Source organism: Diceros bicornis, chromosome 16 (assembly GCF_020826845.1).
Source record: "Diceros bicornis minor isolate mBicDic1 chromosome 16, mDicBic1.mat.cur, whole genome shotgun sequence".
NCBI lineage: Eukaryota > Metazoa > Chordata > Mammalia > Perissodactyla > Rhinocerotidae > Diceros > Diceros bicornis.
This window is the reverse complement of record NC_080755.1, coordinates 27,654,140-27,674,143: the sequence shown is the minus strand read 5'-3', so window position 1 is coordinate 27,674,143 and position 20,004 is coordinate 27,654,140. Positions and strand designations below refer to the sequence as shown.

At 34.8% G+C, this 20,004-nt stretch overlaps 1 protein-coding gene across 1 annotated transcript in view; it reads left to right on the top strand.

The window, feature by feature from the left end:
• The window catches only part of LOC131415357 (coiled-coil domain-containing protein 178-like), a 112,726-nt gene that overhangs the window by 85,524 nt on the left and 7,198 nt on the right, over positions 1-20,004 (top strand). Inside the window, exon 9 of the mRNA XM_058556960.1 lies at positions 8,059-8,154. Within this exon, the coding sequence (XP_058412943.1) occupies positions 8,059-8,154 (96 nt within the window). The remainder of the gene's footprint in view (positions 1-8,058; positions 8,155-20,004) is intronic.

Below are 20,004 nucleotides of genomic sequence, written 5' to 3'. Positions count from 1 at the left end.
AATATTTTTTAAAATTGGAAATAGGTGTCAAATTTTGTCAAGAGTCTTTTCTGCGTCTAGGGAAATGTTCATGTAATATTTTCTCATATCTATAAGTATAGTGAATTATATTGATGGATTTCCTAATGTTGAACCTTGAATTATTGGAATAAATCTCATTTGGTCATAATATCTCCCATCCTTTCTTAAACATGTTTCAATTTTCTTTTTTTGCCCTCACCCTTCAATCAAAGTATCTCTGATTTAGGTCAACAGTGATTTCCACATTGCTAAATCTAATCATTGTTTCTCTGTCCATATCTTAATTAACTTACATGTAGCAGTTAACCCAGTTGATTGTCCCTTATCTCTAGAACCAGTTTTCTCTTGGTTTTAAGAACACACACTATTCTTGTTTCTTCTTTCTTTTCTGGATGCTTGTTCTCAGTTTCCCTCACTGGAAAGGAAGTGAAGGAATATATCTCTATGTCTCTGTATCTCCCCAAATTCCAAACATTTGAGAATCCCAGTGCTTAGTCTTTTATAATAAGCTTTATATATCTAACTGCCAACTCAATCTCCACTTAGATGTCTAGTGGGTATCTCAGACTTAACTTTTCCAAAATTGAACTTCAGATATTCAACCTCTCTATAACCTGTAATCTTCCCTTTTCCAGTTTATGACAATTCAGTCCTTCCAGTTTTTCCAACCAAGACACTTGAAATATGCATTGAAATTATGTATTCATTTATGTTGGGAATTGCTGGGCCAAAAAATGCATATTTTCAGTTTTAGTAGATAATGTCAAAGAAAGTTTTCCAAAATGGTTATACATTTTTCTACTCAGAGCATCATGTATGAGAATTCCAGCCTCAGATAATACATCATCTGATATAGTCTTTTATTTATTTTTAATTATAGTTCTTTTGGAGGATTTATTCCACTATGGTTTTACATTTGCATTTTTCTGATGACTAATGAGGTTGAGGGTTTTTAAAGCAGTTTATTTAGAATGTTGTTTTAGAGGCTATCATAGAGAGTAGGACTCAGATTTCTCCTCCACATTCTATTTGTGACTTCTACATCACAACTTTTTGAGATTCAGTTTTCTTATCTGAAAAACTAGATGTTTTAATTTAATATGTTATTAATCTACAAGAGAGATTTATTTGTTAAAGTGTTGAGTAAAGGAGAATATATATATAAGGGGCTTCATATAATTTAGAAAAACATGTTTTCTTTATATCATTTTAGTAATTTAAAGTATGTATTGACATTTTGTATTCAAATTTAATCTTCCATTCAATATACATATATTAAGAACATACCACATTTAAAGCATTGCTAACTGTGAATCTCTTATATTACTAAATAACTGATTATTTAAAATATTGTGTAGGTTTTCTCTTTAGTGATGGAGTTGTGCAGACCATATTTTCCCACCTTGATGTTTTCATATCATTATATTCACAACTATCCTGAGTAATTTCTGTTTTAATGATTGACCCAATTTGTAATGTAACAATGTGTAGACTAAGTACTGCCTTTCTTAACTTCAAATAAATTCCTTTTAAATGTTATTAAGTAACATGTTCGCTGAGAGCAATGATATAAAATAAAAAGATACACGGATTTAGCTATTAATTTTATCGCCTATTTTCTCCCCATTTCTGATCCCCCATGAAGTAGCCTATGTTACCAGCAGAATGTGTCATCTTGCACGTTTTTCTAAGCTTCTGTAAATATATGCTAGATTATGTGTATATATATGATATGTTTTATTATTTGATTTTTATAAAAAAGAGTTTGTCTTACATACACATTTAGTAAACTTCCTGTTTTGCTTAAAAATACACTGTGGATATTCTTCAAGGTTATTAGATGTAAATCTAATGCACTTTTTTAATAGCACAAATATTACACACTGTGAATTGCCATCAAATCAGCCAGGGTACAGTGCAGAAAGCAGGACTCTCTCTGTTTCAGGCAGAAAAGTATTTAGAGCTTTCAGTGAGTTTGCAAAGCTGTCAGAGAGACCTCTGGGCTGAATTTCGAGGAATGTCTCCCAGATTGACCAATATAGGAGCTACCACATCTGAGGCTTCCCTTGGACCTCTTGAGTTCAAGAACACCTGTGTTGAGCATATCCCTGCTCCAAGGGTCAAGAAGCTGGAGTCTGGAAGCTGTAGCCACTGCTCCTGATACCAACAGTGCTTCAACACCCACAGCTGGTGGATGGACACTAAATCTCAACTATGCAATATTCACATCTCCACGACCTTACTTGCCAGTACAGAGAAAACAAACAAAACTAAATTAAACAAAAGCAACCAAAGATCAGGAAGATACCTTTTACTTCAATTCCACTTTTCATAATAAGCATACCTACATCTCCTATTGGTTGAAACTCATTTTCATCCTAAACCCTTTCAGCAAATGATACTAGAAACTGCACTTTCCTTCCTGCCGCCTTTCTGTTCTTTTTCTTTCTTGGGCTCTGATGCACAGAAAAGCGCATTAGAAGGAAGTTGCAGTGAAGGTTTACTAAGTCATTACACTTTATTCATCTCAACTACAACTTATTCAATTATTTACCTTTTGAATAAATTCAGATTGAACACAGATATTAACTACTACCGACAATGTTAAAATGAATAATTTTATACGTGTTGTTTTTATGTACTGGTTCTTTGTATGTGATAGATTCTCAAAAGTTGGATTTTGGGGTTAGGACTAAGTGTATTTTCCAAGATAGATATTATTGAATACTTCCCAAAAAGTTTTATATGTATATTTGTGCAGATGTGTGTGTATATTAGGAGCAATACAAATGTCTAATTTCTCTCTTTTTCCCCAGCACTGTAGCTATTTTTAAATTATACCAACCTAATTGTTGGGTGAAGACATGTTGCGTTAATTTTCATTTTCCTGCCTGGTAGTGAAGTAACTCCAGTCTTCTTTTTTATTAGCCATTCAAATTTCTTCTTTTATTTTACTTGCAAAGATTACTATTCATGACATACTACATGATTTTATATATTCCAATAATTCACATTTTCAAAGTTATGTATTTATTATCACTTATATTAGGTAAGCAATTAGCACATAATACCAGTGATTCCATGGATTTTATATCTTAGGGTAGGGCTAGAGTAATAGTAGTTATGTAAAAATGGCAGATTGCAAGAATTACACATGTAGTACTTAAGATGTGCTCATGAATGTTTCAGAGCTGCATTTAGAGCCTTCCACCAAACACCTATCAGTGACATGCTGGCACAGATCATTAATTTTGACCCTCAGGCACTGAATTTTCAAGTTTATCTTTTATTCTTTCTATTGGAAAACACATTGGAAAATTCACTTTTAAAGACTGACAATTGTTTAGTATATAAAATATGTATAATTTTACGTGTTAGAGCTACCACATCTGATCTGGAAAGTAAGTTAGAAAGTGGTTTTGGGCCTGTTTCTGATTTTTGCACTTTTATAGGCCCAATCATAGATAAGTGGTTAAAAATAAGGATTTTTATGTGTAGAGGTAAAGATACTAGTGAAGAATGTGATGGAATCAGTTACATGTCTTTAGATAGGTATGAAGACCAAATTCAAGTATTGCCTAAAAACCCTTTACTAATGTTGCCAAAGCACAAGCAACAAAGAAAAACATTAGTGTGGGAATAATTCAAATTTATTTGAATTTTGGATTATTTGAACTGGTGAAGAAAACAAATCTATTTTCTTATGGTTTCTAGGATTGGTCACAATGGTCACAATTATTAAATAATCCACCAGTAAATATGTTGAAGCACAAAAAATATCTTACAAAGCCTATCAAAATTTTAAAATAAATAGAAGGATACTCAAGTCTAAGTGAAGAGTAACATAGAATGAAAATGCTAAGACTTCAGAATTATGTTTTTAACATTACAATTAATTTCAGAACCCGAATCTGCTGAAGCAGTTAACAGGATATTTATCAAGCCTGCCAACAAAGAAATGGTGACAGGGAGATTCAGGGACATAAAAAACAAAATGATTCATTAAATGACTATGTCAAATATAATTCATCTTTTACTTATAGAGATGACCAAATATGTAAAGAAGTAATTATTATTTCTGGTATAAAAAATTGTTATAATTCACTGCAAACTGATGAATTCATTCATACTGTGAATTCTTTGCTAATGTGTACAAATAAAAAAAATTTAAACTTATTGATGACTTCTTGAGAAACAGCAGCAGATTCTGGAATCTGTTTGTGGTTAAGCACTGATGATGCTAATGCTATAGCTAGCTGAAAGAAAATAGTTTGTACATATATTCAAACAATTGCCAAGGAAGGCAAATGCACCCACTGTTGTATTCGTAGAGAAGCCATTGCAAACAGAGATTCAGGGATTTTAAGAGAAGTACTTCATGAAGTTGTTAAAATTATTCATCGAATTAGTTCAAACCATGAAATACTCATATGTGCTCTCAGATTTGTAAATGGATGATCAAGGTTTTTCTGAAAACTCCTCACTCCCTATTAATTGGTTTTGCAAAAGGAACTTCAACTCTTCCTGGGTGAAAAATTCAGACTTCTAGATGATGTTTATGATTGAGAACTACATTAAAAATTAGGATATTTTACAAAGATATTTTCTCATTCAAAAACCTTAAATGTCCTAATACAAATCTAAAATAAATGTTGCACTTTAAGGAAAAAATAAATCCAGCAAAACTGAAGCCATAGAATATACCCTGTAATCATGTCAAGCTGGATGTGTCTCATTGTCTCAATGACTTAGTTACACCTTTACCTGAGGATTACATGCAAAATATGCTGACTACCTAAAAAGCTTGATTAAATAGTTTTTTCATGATTATTTCCCAAGCAATAGTAATAATGAGTGGGTAAGAAAGCTTACACATCACTTGGCAAAGTAATTTGACAGTTTCTGAAGAACAATTCTGGAAAATATTTCAAAGCCTTCTTGAAACAAAAATTTATAAGAAACCTATTTTCATTTGGGTTAGAAGTGAAGTCTAATGTCCAATTATCTGGGAAATTTATTAAATTACCTTATAATTCATTGAATTTCTCATCTTAAGGTTATGACATCAATTCACATATTCCTTTAATTAGTGGTCATAATTCTTCTAAGAAAAATACATTTAGTATTTCTTTTGGTAAGTTGAACATATTTAGTACTACTTGTATTTCATTTTTATAACATACTCCTCCGCAGGGTTTGTTCCTGTTGCTGTTTGCTGGAGTTGTTACTTGTTTGTGTAGTGACCTTTCTGAATGAATTGTTTAAAGTCTTTTCTTTTTTGTGTGTAACCACTGAAGTCTCTTCTCAGTTATCTTAATGATCTGTTAAGTGATTGTAAAATGATCCTTAAAAGTCTGGAAACAATAAATCTCCCTGTCTATGCCAAGGGGCTTTGTGTACTATTTAGGCACATCCTCTACACTCATCTTAGCAGTTATCAGCTCTGCCTTAGTTCTCACTTCCTGCTTTCCTAGAGCCTCCAGATTGCCAAAGGTGAGGACTTAAAGGGCTTCTCAGGTATTTTCAGAGCCTGTGAACAGCCCTGGGCTTTCACACATCTCTGCATTTGAAGCCTTCTAGATTCCCAGGAATATGTTGGAGTTTTCCAAAGCCACTGTGAACACCTCATTCTCCTCAAAAGCTTTTCTTTTAAAGTTTGTTGGTTAGTCTCTATATTGTGCCGGTTGTTATCCACTGTCCTAGGTGGCCACAAAGTTAATCAATTGCCTGTAATTTTTTTTGACAATCATGCCTGGGGAAAAACTTTTCTAGGGAGACTTTTTGTACTGAGTGAGCTCTGAATCAAGTCAAATACAGACACCCTAGCAAGTGGAGTCTTCCTCAAGACCACCAGACGGGTCAAATCATGACAGTTCTCTGAGAATAAGGCTTTGAAAGGATTTCAGCCCTGTTCTACTCCCTCTGGTTGCTGCCTGACTGCTGGTTTTCTCCACAAATGTGGAACATTATTATTCAAGGCTACCATGCACCTGGTGAGAGGGGATTAGGACAGGTTAAAATACTACAAAGCTCATACTTCTTACTAAGATTAGGCTGTTTTTCTTAATAAGTGCTCCCCAGATTGCTGCAAGCCTTCAGTTAATTTTCAGAGTTCTGAGAAAGCTAATTTTGACATTTTCTGGCCAGTTTTCTCATTACTTTTATGGAAGAGAGTTTTCAGGTGTTCTTACTCTGCCATTTTCAAGGATGCCCTTCATGAGGACTGTGTATTGGAATGTTGGATTTTTATTTTTCCTTCAGTCTCGTTGATGGTGTCTTTTGCCGCTCAACTTTTGTAAAACATGTTGTCAAACATATCAAGAGATCTTCTTGGTGTACTTGGCAAGGTGACATTCTCCTTTAGCCCAAGATTGTACAAATAAACTCATATTGGTTACTCTAATAATTGTACTGTTTTGTGTTTGCATTTAGATTTTTATTCATCTGAAATTTATTTGTGTTATGTGAGTTAGATGCGAAGTAGAGAGACCACTTTTTTTTTTTAACAGAGATTCTGCATTATTCTAGTTCCATTAATTAAAGTAGATGATTTCTCACTGAATTCAAACACCACTTTAAAAAATATTAATTCAGATCTATTTCTGGGCTCTAGTTTTTCCCTCTGATCTTTATTACAACTCCAAAAATAAATACTGCTTTAATATAGTGGTATTATAGGATATTTTAATATCTAATAGCAAGTTTCCAACATTATTCTTATTTTTCATATACCTCTTGGCTAGTCTCACATACCTTCTCTTCCATTTCATGCAGTTCGAAAGAGAATACTCCTTTTTATTATGTTTTGTATTAATTTTGGGATAACTGACAGTATATACCGTTAAACCGTTGCATGACATATCATTCTTTTTATGTGGATCTTGATTTAAGCTTTTTAATAAGAATTTGTGTTTGCTTTATATAGGTTCTCCCTTTGTGTTGAACTTAGTCCCAAACGTTTTTTTTTAAAATTTTTAATTTTTTTGTGAAGAATATTAGCCCTCAGCTAACCTGTTGCCAATCCCCCTCGTTTTTGCTGAGGAAGATTGGCCCTAGGCTAACATCCGTACCCATCTTCCTCTACTTTATGTGGGACGCCTGGCACAGTATGCCTTGATGAGTGATGTGTAGGTCTGTGCCCGGGATCCGAACCTGCGAACCCCGGGCCACCAGAAGCGGACCGCATGAGCTGAACCACTACGCCACTGGGCTGGCCCAATATTTTTTATTTTTTGATAAAAGTTTTTAAGTATTGTCACTATATTTTTTTAACATATTATTATGCTTAGAGATAAGAGCTATTAATTTTCTTATGCTTATATCCAGCCATTTTACCAAAATCATTTCTTGTAGTTTTAAATAGAATTTTCTGTTTTCTTAGATATTTAATCAAATCATGTAAAGTTGTCTGTAGACATATTATCTATTCATATTCAGTATTATAGTAGTAACATTTGGTTTCGTTATCCAATTGCATGTAGCTAAACTTTCACAAAATATGATTAATAATAGTGGTGATAAAAGATAATATAATCCCATTCTTGAGTTCAATGGGCATGCATTTGGCATTTTATGATTTATTTTGATATTTTCTATTGTTTCTTTGTGGTATATTGGGGTAGTTTTTCCTTGTATTAGTTTAAAAATTATGGAAATTAAATAGTGAATTTATCAAATGACTATTTTGTGGAGTGTTGGCCACATTTGTGTTATTTTCTCCTTAATTTGTTAATGTGATGAATTATGATTTAAATTTTCTAGTTTTTATCAATTCTTACAACGTAACTAAAATACATTCTATTTTATGATGATTAATTATTCATTTGAGCACTAAGACTTGATTTCTTATATTTTATTCAGAATCTTGCATCAATTTCCATAAATGAAAACAGTCTGTGGTTAGTTTTTTTATATTATTTTAATTCATATTTAATAAGTTATGGTAGCTGCACAATTTGAAATATAATCTGTTTCTTCCTTTACAAAAGAATGGAAAGCTCCACAATTCATTTATGTTTTGTGTGTATTTTTTCTTAGCTAGATGATTTGAAAAGGGTTTATGATCAACTAGTCTGGAAGAAAAAAGTTAATGAAAGTGAATATCTGGAAGCACTTAATAATTTTTATGCTGCGGTAAGTTGACCTTTCCTTACTTCCCACTAGAGCTCTATTCCCTGAGCTTAAATATTAACTCCTGCAACTAAAAGTAATTTCATTGTTATACATTTTTTCTTTTCAAAATACATAAACATGTATAAATGATTCTTTTATTCTTTTCTTAAAGAAAAAAACATGGGATATAGAGCTTTCTGATGTCGCAAAAGATTTTTCAGATATTTCAATAGCATGTAGTCAATTGATGGAAGAAAATAAAAAAATTGGGATTGATATTGAAACCATAGCAGGTTATATCAATGACAGGTAATTCTGCAAATATGATTTTTATTCTTATATAGCATCTAATATGTTAAATATAATAAACCTCTTTAGTGTTCCTGAGGTGGTATGGTGGTGTTTGTGTTTATCATTAGCTTAAATTTTATTTCTATTCCAAATGTTGTTCTTTAATTACTCTGAATCCCTTTAGAAAAATCAAAATAGTGAAAAAATGATCTTATAAGGAATTTTACACTCACTCATATCACCATTTGACATATCCTCTTATGCTCAAAGATACTTTAGAATTAAAATATGTCAGGGGCTGGCCCCGTGGCATAGTGGTTAAGTTTGGTGCATTCCTCTTCAGCAGCCTGGGTTTGGATCCCAGGTCCGGACCTACACCACTCGTCAGCCACGCTGTGGCAGCGATCCACATGTAAAGTAGGGGAAGATTGGCACAGATATTAGCTCAGGGTTAATCTTCCCCAAACAAAAAACAAGGAAGATTGGCAACAGATGTTAGCACGGGGCTAATAGAAAAAAAAAAAAAGACAAAAATGTCTAATCAAGCTCCTGATCTCCTTCAGTCAACCCTCATTTCTTCTCTGCTGCTACAAAACTAGTTTTCTTAGTTCAGAAACCTACGAGTTTTCCTGATTCCTCTTTCTATTTCCACCCTCATACTCAACATGTTAACAAGAAATATTCCACATAGCAAATGTCTTTTTAATCTATCCATTTCACCACTCCACCAGCACCCTGGTACAAGCTGTCATCATGTCTTGTGTGAACTAACAGTGACTTCCAAAGCTGGTTTACATGCAGTCACTATGCTCCCTTTCTAATCCATTATCTACGTTGTCGTAGGTGCATTCTTTTTTCTTTTTTTCTTTCTTTTATAAATATGATCGGTTCTCTTCCGTACCTGAATTAATTTTAGTAGGAGTAAGGGACAAAAACTCCTCCTTCATGTATCTCACAAGGTCCCTAAACAGGTAGGCATACCTGCCTCTGCAGTCTCATATCACACCTGGTTCACCCTTATCATTTGGTTCAAATATAAGGGCCTTACTTCAATTTCTCCTACTTGCCACTTTTTTCCCAGCCCATATGGTGTTTTTATGCTATTTCCTTTTCCTATGATGTTTTTTTCTCTTCTCCCTAGTTTATTACTATTTATCCTTAAGATTACACCTAGGAGTTAGTTCTGGGAAGCTTTCATTGACTGTCCAGTTAAATCCAATTCTTCTATTATGTATGCATATGGTGCACATACTCTTCTTCTTCATATCGCTTGTCAATTTTGTGTGTGTGGATATTTGACTGATGTCCATCTCCCTCAAAAACTGAGAAGATCATGAGGGCAGACATAGGCCATGACTATATTTTCTTCACCATTGAATCCACATCATTGAGCATAGTGCCTGACACATACTATGCTATCCATAATTAATTATTGAAGCGAGGGAAGGAGAAAAAAAGAGAGAGAAGTAATGATGATACTTCATGATTGAATAGGAAGTTTTTTTTTGTTTTTATTTATTTATTTATTTATTTATTTATTTTTTCCCCCAAAGCCCCAGTAGATAGTTGTATGTCATAGTTGCACATCCTTCTAGTTGCTGCATGTGGGACGCGGCCTCAGCATGGCCGGAGAAGCGGTGCGTTGATGCGCGCCCGGGACCCGAACCCAGGCCGCCAGCAGCAGAGCGCGCGCACTTAACCACTAAGCCACGGGGCCGGCCCTGAATAGGAAGTTTTTAAAAATTTATTAATGATTTTATCATCTTTGGAAATGATCAAATTTGTAAAATTTATCTGTATGTTAAACATACTTTTTTAAAGAAAGCAAAAGGAACATTATTTTCTAAAGGATAACCTAAAATTGTAGTTGCTAATATTACTACATTTTATTTTATTAAGAAAGAGAACCAGAGGAGAAAAAAAATGTGAAGAGTGGGTAAGGTAATGAGGATATCCCTCTGGAGGAAAGGAAGAGGGTATGAGAGTTAGCATTTATTAGATTATCTTGCAGTAATGAGCAACTGCCAAATTTTAGTGGTATATAAGTATAAAGGTTTATTTCTCACTAGCATGGCAACTTAGCTGTGTCTACTGTGTCTGTGCTTGTCATTTCTACTTCTCAGATCCAGAGTGAAGGATTGGATCCTTCTAGGGCATGTTGTTCTGGTAGCACAGGTGTATTGGTGAGATCACTCAGTAACTCGTACACCTTCCACAGGAAGATGATAAGTGTTACTTCTGTTTGAATTCCATTGAACAAAGCAAGTCATATGGCCAAGCCTGATGTCAACAGGGTGGGAAGTCTAATCCTCTTAAAAAGAGAGAGAGTGAATAATTGGGAGCACTAATATAATCTATCACATGCAGTGGGAATATAGTCCTGGTTACAGGGAAGGATTTCCGTGGTATGCATTGTGCTTGTCCACAAACACCTTAAGATGTCACTCAATTACTTAATTTTTACCTCAAATTTTTACTGGAAATTAAAAATTAAATGGATGATTTTAACAACAGATTACACAGTGCTGAACAGAAAATTAGTGAAAGATTGGTAAAATGAGAGATTAAGAGATGTGCAGGCAAGAGTCAGGTCTACCACATATCTAAGTGATGTTCCAATGGAACAGAAGATAAAATAAAGGACAGAGGCAATGTTTGAGGAGATAATCAGCAGTTCATACATCACAAATAGTTCTTATATTCTTGGTTTTAACTGGCAAGTCTTTCACTTTCTAAGATAGATAGATAGATGCAAAAATAATTATTCTTTTCCAAATTTTATTTGTTTTTCTTCCAAATCTTCAAAGTCATTTTATGATTCCCTGTTTGACACAGGTATTTGAAGCTTTCTTATACTTTTTTGTTTTTGGTGAGGAGATCGGCCCTGTGCTAACAACTGCCAGTCCTCCTCTTTTTTTGCTGAGGAAGGCTGTCCCTGGGCTAACATCCGTCCCCATCTTCCTCCACTCTATATGGGATGCCGCCACAGCATGGCTTGCCAAGCAGTGCGTTGGTGCGTGCCCGGGATCCAAACCGGCGAACCCCGGGCCGCCACAGCGGAGCTTACGCACTTAACCGCTTGCGCCACTGGGCCGGCCCCATCTTTTACTTCTTAAACATAGCATAAATAGTTATTTTATAATCTACATCCAATAATTTAAATATCTGTAGTTTTTGTAATCTACTTCTGCATCTTATTCTAGCTCATGCTTTTGCTGTGTTTTTTCCTTGTGCTCTTGGCTGTTTTTACTATATGCTGTCCATTTTCTTCTAGAAACTATTTGTGGAAAATCTTTGAGTCCTAAGATAAAGTTGAGTTAATCTTTTGCAGCCTTATATTTATGAAAGGGGTTCTATTTTTCAATGTGTCCTTAGATATGCCTAAGACTTTTTTTGATTTCCCAAGTCATGATATTCAAAGCTCCATTTTATCAAAATTTCCAGCGTAAAATTTATCAAAAATTTTGTGTGTGTGTGTGAGGAAGATGAGCCCTGAGCTAACATCTGCCAATCCTCCTCTTTTTGCTGAGGAAGACTGGCTCTGGGCTAACATCCATGCCCATCTTCCTCCACTTTATATGGGACACCGCCACAGCATGGCCTGACAAGCCGCGTGTCTGTGCAGGCCCGGGATCCGAACCGGCGAACCCCGAGCCGCAGCAGCGGAGCGCGCACAGCCAATCGCTTGCGCCACCAGGCCAGTGCCACCTTACCTCATTTTTTTTGCAATGTAATCTGACTTCAGTTTAACTGACATTTAATGAATGTTCAAATATACTTGACATATTAGTCCAGTAATAACAATCCCAAAGAGTAGACCTAACGCTAAAAGTGGAATTCTCCTAGGGCACAGGTAAGATTGTGGTGAGTTCACAGTGCTGCACTTTTGGCTGTGGGACTGGAGCTTAGAACAGGTGCTTGACTTGACCTGTGTGTCTGTGTGTGTGTGTGAACGCACACGCTCACAGTCATGTTTTTTTATGTGGCAGTCAGGCAGGGACAGACATTGAGAGTAAGAACTAAGTGTCAGATAATGAGTAATTTTAACGGGTTTGGACTCTGCTGAAGACTGGAAATCCACTAAAGAAGCTGTATGGTCAGATTTCTCTTAAAGGATATCACTTTAGTGGTAATTAGATGAGTTAAGGTTTGAATAAGTGGTGGATAGTAGTATCAGATATTAAATGAGAAATGAATGGAGGAAAAAAAGAAAGGTTGGAGGGAAGATGTTTATATGTTTGATTTGGAATTGTGTATGGCATGATTCAAGTGTAAGTGTGTAGATATCACTTTGATTTATGGGTCTGAAATTTAGGGAAGAAGTTCATGGAGATAAAAGTTAGATGTTAAATGTAGAAGTACTTTAAAATGGCAAGCAAGCATTTTCATGTTTATCACTTCATTTGCTTCTTAGAAATTAGGATTTTCATGAGATAGAAATCTTGTGGGATAAATTATAGCACTAGGCCATGTATCAGTATATACATAATGTTTCCCCAGTATCTGGTAGGATAGAATCAAGAAGTATAATTAATAGCCTTATAGATTCTATCCACTAACAAAAACAGCTTCATTGGTCATAAAACCCACAAATATCTACTTGGAAAATATAAGGGGAAAAAAATCTCACTTAGAGAATGAAACCTAAATTCTACTAAAAAGATATAAATAGGAAAACAGAAACTTCTATGAAGAAAACACCAAATATGATTGTAATTTCTTAATATTTATTTTATTATTTATTTTCTAAAATATTTTTCCAGCCTTTGAAGTATACTTGACAAATAAAAATTGTATACATGTAAGGTATACAAAGTGATTTTTTTTTTTTTGTGAGGAAGATCAGCCCTGAGCTAACATCCATGCCAATCCTCCTCTTTTTTTGCTGAGGAAGACTGGCCCTGGGCTAACATCCGTGCCCATCTTCCTCTACTTTATAGGGGACACCACCACAGCATGGCCTGACAAGCGGTGCATCGGTGCGCGCCTGGGATCCGAACCCCGGGCCACCAGCAGTGGAGCACGCGCACTTAACCACTATGCTACAGGGCCGGCCCCCCAAAGTGATGGGTTTTTATTAAGACTTTATTTTTTTAAGAGCAATTAGGTTCACAGAAAAATTGAGGGGAAGGCACAGAGATTTCCCACATACTCTTTGCCTTTTAACATACATATGCTCCACTATTATCAACATCCCTCATCAGAGTGATACATTTGTTACAATTGATGAACCTACATTGACACATCATAATCACCCAAAGTCCATAGTTTACATTAGGGTTCACTCTTGGTGTTGTACATTCTAAGGGTTTGGACAAACGTATAATGACATGTATCCACCATAATGGTATCATACAGAGTATTTTCACTGCCTAAAAATCCTCTGTTCTCTGTCTACTCATTGCCCTGTCCCCCCACCCAAATTCTGGCAACCACTGATCTTTTTACTATCTCCATAGTTTTGCCTTTTCCAGAATGTCATATAGTTGGAATCATATAGTGTGTAGCCTTTTCAGATTGGCTTCTTTCACTTAGTAATGTGGATTTAAGGTTCCTCGATGTCTATTCATGATAGCTCATTTCTTTTTAGCACTGAATAATATTCCATTGTCTGGATATACCACAGTTTATTTATCTGTTCACCTACTGAAGGGCATCTTGGTTGCTTCCAAGTTTGGGCAATTATAAAGCCACCGTAAACATCCGTGTGCAGGTTTTTGTGTGGACATAAGTTTTCACTTCCTTTGGGTAAATACCAAAGAACACGTTTGCTGGATCATATGATAAGAATATGTTTAGTTTTGTAAGAAACTGCCAAACTGTCTTACCAAGTGACTGTACCATTTTGCATTCCCACCAACAAAAAATAGAATGCCTGTGGACCCACATCCTCACTAGTATTTGGTGTTGTCAGTGTTCAGGATTTTGGTTGTTCTAATAGGTGTATAGTGATATTTCATTGTTGTTTTAATTTGCATTTCCCTGGTGACATATGATGCGGAGCATCTTTTCATATGCTTATTTGCCATTGTATATATTCTTTGTCGAGGTGTCTGTTAAGGTCTTTGACCTGTTTTTCGATTGGGTTGTTTGTTTTCTTACTGTTGGGTTTTCAGAGTTCTTTGTATATTTTGGATAACAGCCCTTTATCAGATGTGTGTTTTGCAAATATTTTCTCCCAGCTTGTGGCTTGTCTTCTCATTCTCTTGACATTGACTTTCGTAGGGCAAAAAGTTTTAATTTTAATGAAGTCCAGCTTATCAGTTATTTCTTTCATGGGTTGTGCCTTTGGTACTGTAACTAAGAAGTCGTTGCCATACCCAATGTCATCTAGGTTTTCTCCTATGTTACCTTCTAGTTTTATAGTTTTGCGTTTTATATTTAGGTCTATGATCCACTTTGAATTAATTTTTATGAAAGGTGTAAGGTCTGTGTCTAGCTTCATTTTTTTGCCTGTGGATGTCTATTTGTTTCAGCACCCTTTATTGAAAAGATGATCTTTGCTCCACTGTATTGCCTTTTCCTCTTTGTCAAAGATCATTTGACTGTATTTCCATGGGTCTTTTCCTGGGCTCTTTATTCTGTTGTATTGATCGATTTGTCTATTCTTTCACTAATACCCCCATCTTGATTACTGTAGCTTTATAGTAAGTCTTGAAGAAATATATTTGTAAAATGAGTAAATGGAGGGCATATCAAACTTTTGAATATGATCCAATAATGAGAAAAAGTCAAGTTCTAACCAAATAAATTGTTTATTGTGATTATAACTAAACTCCTAATGTAATATTATTTTAAAATTTAATAAAATGATTATCAGATGAAATTAACCAAAATAATTTTGAAATAATGATTCATAGTGATAAACAGGTCTAAAATATATTTAAAAATGAATATGATTATTTAATTGTTAAAGTGTAGTACTGGATATAGATAGCTAGATAATTAAAACATTACAAGATACTAACAGCAATTAGAAATAAAATTATAAAAGATACCTCTTACAATACAGTTTTGAAACATGAACTCCTAGGACTAAATCTAGCAAGAAGATGTATAATAACTCTACACAGAAGACTACAAAACATAAGTGCCTTCTCTGATGCTGTCCCTTTTCAAGATTCATAATGCCACTTTCTTAGTTCTCCTTTCAACTCTCTACAGCTATTCTTTCTAGGAATTCTAAAGCGCCTCATTTATCTCTACCTGTCCCCTGATAGATTAGCTCAGGGTTCTAATTGCAGCCCATTTACATCCTTGATCTACTCCCCATCCCAAGAATTTTACTTACTCTCATTATTTTAACATGTATCATATTTTTACTTTACTTTTTAATCTCTATCCGTATCCTTTCTTTGCCCTGATAGTATCATTTTGAATATCTACTCTCTGCCTCAGCATCACATCTTGACACCATTAGCCACCAAGTTACTTGTTTCAGGCATCATCCTATATCCCTGTCTACCCTCTTACAGCCAACATCTTACCAACTTCTATTAAGTCTGTCTTTTAAATGTTTCTCCAATAGGTGCTTTCCTTTCTGTCTGTTTCAATTACCAATGAAATAAACCAGGCCCTAATTATCTCTTAATTGGTATAGTAAAACAGGCTTCCAACTGGTCTACCTCACTCCACGTTTGAGCCCTCAGATCCAGCATATACAGCATCACTGGCACAAATTATCTACAAAGGATGAATTGTTATTTACTTTCAGGAGCTTAAAAAAGTTTCAGAGGTTCCCTGCCAGCTGTAGGATAAAGCTCCCAGACTGATAGATTACCACAGTAATCTGTCACCCACACAACTTCAGACTCATCCCTTTCATGGTCTTTATGTTCTAGCCTATTAAAATGCTTGAGTATCCAAACTCATATTGTTTTAAGCTTTATCTTTGTTGCTGGTATTCCTATGATTGAAATTCCTTTCCTCTTCCCCCTCCTCCTCCTTCTCCTCCTCTGCCTCTTTCCCCTCCTCCTCCTCCTCTTCTTCTTCTTCTGGCTTTTAAAAATATGATTAGTTGGGGCCGGCCCCATGGCTTAGTGATTAAGTGCGTGCACTCCGCTGCTGGCGGCCCAGGGTTCAGATCCTGGGTGCGCACCGATGCACCGCTTCTCCGGCCAGGCTGAGGCAGCGTCCCACATACAGCAACTAGACGAATGTGCAGCTATGACATACAACTATCTACTGGGGCTTTGGGGGAAAAAAAAAATAAATAAATGAAATTATTTAAAAAAAAAATGATTAGTTGATCATTCATACAGTAGCTCAGACGTTAACTCTTCCCAGATGCTTCCCGTGTTGGTAACTTATTTACCCCTCCCTATCCACAAACCAAGGTGGTATTAAGTGCTTCTTCTGCTTCTCCCATTATTGTATTTATGATTGCACAGGAATCTGTTTTTCATATCTTTTTCCTTCATGAGAGTATAAACTGGGAACTTTTGTTTTAATTTATCTTTGTATCACTATTACCTAGCATAGTACTTGACATGTAATCAATGCTCAACAAGTATCCACTTAAGTAACACTCTCTGGTTCCATACACTAGCACTTATCACACTATGTACAGTTATTGTTGGTTGGCTTATTTGTTGTTTCCCCTCAGCTGAGCTCCTTACTTGCAGGCTTTGTGTGTGTCTGTGTGTGTGTCTGTATGTGTCTGTTTTCCTCAATAGGTATTAAAAAAATAATGTAATGAACTAATGAGAGCTGAATATAAAACTTTATCCTTATTTCTTTCTTTGCTTCAGTGTCTCTGTGCTCCTATTCTCTTTCTATTTTGATATCACATTTATCTGTGATATCTCTCTCTGCTCCAAAGCAATATTAAGTTATTTATCTTACCATGTTTGTCTTTTTTTCTGTCATTGTCTACAACCTTATTAAACCAGATAGTGTTGTAATGAAGATCCATGCTGTTACATTCTTTTTAATTAACAAACACTATTTATTAAGTCATTTGTAAGAGTGATTCAATGTGTGTAAGCACAGTGTACATATTATCTTCAATTTATTTAAATTTAATCTTTATAACACCTTGATGGTAGATATTATTAAGCAAATTTTACAGATAAGGAAATTGTGTATGAAACCACCCTGAATTACATAAGGAACAATTGGAATGAATGTAGGTCTGACTCCAAAATTTATGTTCTTTCCACTTAGCAACACTGCTTCTCTTCCTCCATTGGCAAGTCTTGGTTCCTATTTCTAACACGTTACATTCAAAAAATGTCAAAAGCTTATTGCTTTATTCAATTCTCCATCTCTCTATTTGGCTGTAGCCAAATTGCTTTTCTCAAAAGAACTCTCTTCTTCTTACTCTCTCCTTTATTTTTTCTTTTTATTCTACCATTTACCTGAATCACCTTACCCTTAGTCCCAGCTTCTTTTTTTTCTTGAGTCCAAAATTAATAATAAAAAATTTTTTAAAGCAAATCACTGACACTCATACATCTAGTGAATACCCACATGAAACTTACACAAATTTGGACTGTTATATATACTAAGATTCCACTAGAATACCGTCTCACCATTTGAATCCATTCCCAACAGTTATACTATTTGAATAAGTTACATAATTAATTCAATATGTGATCTATCATTCATATATAGTTCATTTTAAAAATGGCAAGATAAAAGATAGCTGCCATTTTTGTTAACAGAATTTGCTCAGTACTCTGTGCATACAAATATTTGGAAGACCTTTTGGTGATGATGATGGTATATAATTGTTTACCTTGTAGTAGCAGTGTATAATTTTGTAATTTTGTCTTTAAAATAAGCCAGCATCCATTAGAAATATACTCTTTATATTTGGGACATTTGACTTGAGAAAACAGTTTCACTTGATTGCTTATTCAAATGATAGACAGGCTTCAGGAACCTAAATCAAGGAAAATGAACTTGTTTAAGATGATTTGAAATTTATTAATTTGGATTTAGTTTGCTTGAAGTTAACTGTGTGGTATGGCTTTCTATATAGCGATTTTCTTACTTTCAAGCTCTATAAAATATTCTGAATATCTACTTCTAATGCTGTACTGTTCCTCAAGCAAGACAATGCCATTGTAACTGCAGTGATCCAAAGATGGGATTGATAATCAAGGGAAATGAGCAAAAAAGCTATTGAGTACCATAAAGACTTAGTGGTATATTTTATGAAATGTGTTTATCAAGAGTTAACAGGATGGTGATTTATTTCTAGAGATAGCAATTAAAATATTATGTGAAGTTGTTAAATAGCCTGGAATAGTTGGAATGAATCCACAGGGTACTGTGTTTTTCATACTTATTTAACTACATTTTACCAGCCTATTAATTTGAATTACTTCACAGGAGTATAGAATGTGATTTTTTCAGCATTTAACAGCAAACTTTTGAATGAATAATCTTAAACTATTTTGCTTTTATATTTTTTTTAATTTTTCAGATATTAAAAGAGAAAAGGGTATATGCACCATTCAAAATTAACTACTCACCAATATGTTAACCTACTTCTTAGACTTCTTTAAAGGAGTTAAAATATTACAAATAAATCACCCTTCCCATTTCTATCCTCTCCCTCTGCAGATGCAATCAAAACCTGAATTTCGTCTGTATTCAGCACATGCAGGAACTTGGATTCTCAGTTCTTAGACCTCCGTATTCCCAACAGTCTTTCATCTCACACCAACTACCCTCTCTTACAGTTTTACCTTACATCTTGTCATTTTCAATAATGGAGTCACCTCCTGATCTCCGTTGTAAGAGTCCACTCTCTGACAACCAACACCTCTCTTTCCAGCTTACTCACTCTATTGGTACCCTCACTCCAACAATTATTTGACACTTTAAGATGACCAATCTGTCATCCCTATTACATTTGTTTATCCCACTTTCTTGTCCTTTCTTCCTTTCTTACTGAAACTTTTTATGTTTGATTAAAATAGGCATTCATTTAAATAACCTTCAAAACCTTGTTTCTGTGACTTGAAAAGCCCCATCATTGACCTAAACCAGGATCCTAACAGCTGAATGTGCCTAAAGTAAAACACAACTGTGCTGATGAATCTCACCATGTGTTGATCCTGGTTTGGTAGGCCCTAAGTGTTATAGAATGTGAGGTCTCTTTATGAAAAAAGAATACAAGATTATGAATACAGAATGCCCAGAGACATTTCAGTGCCACTTGACAGAGGATACATTATATTAGGAAAAGAAAATGGTCTTATTAAATTGTGTTTAAAATATCTTATTTTTGTAAACATTATAAATACATATGATCATGTGAAAACACTGTTAAGGATACTCGAAGGACCTTACAATGGGTTGGGGTCACTTAGAGGCCCTCATATTTAAGCTTCATTAGCATTGCTATAAATTTGCTGCTGAGAACTTAAATTCTATGACTGTAAATCTCAAGTGACATTCAGCACTGCCGAGAAATTTCTAGACAGTTTAGTTTTTCTGACAAGTGTTTCATATCTTCTCACTCTTTAATCCTAATACCCACGTCACTCTCATTTTAAGCTAATAATCTTCCCATATAGTCAGTTCATAGAGAACATAGATGCAATCAAATGAGAATTGCCTCTTTAT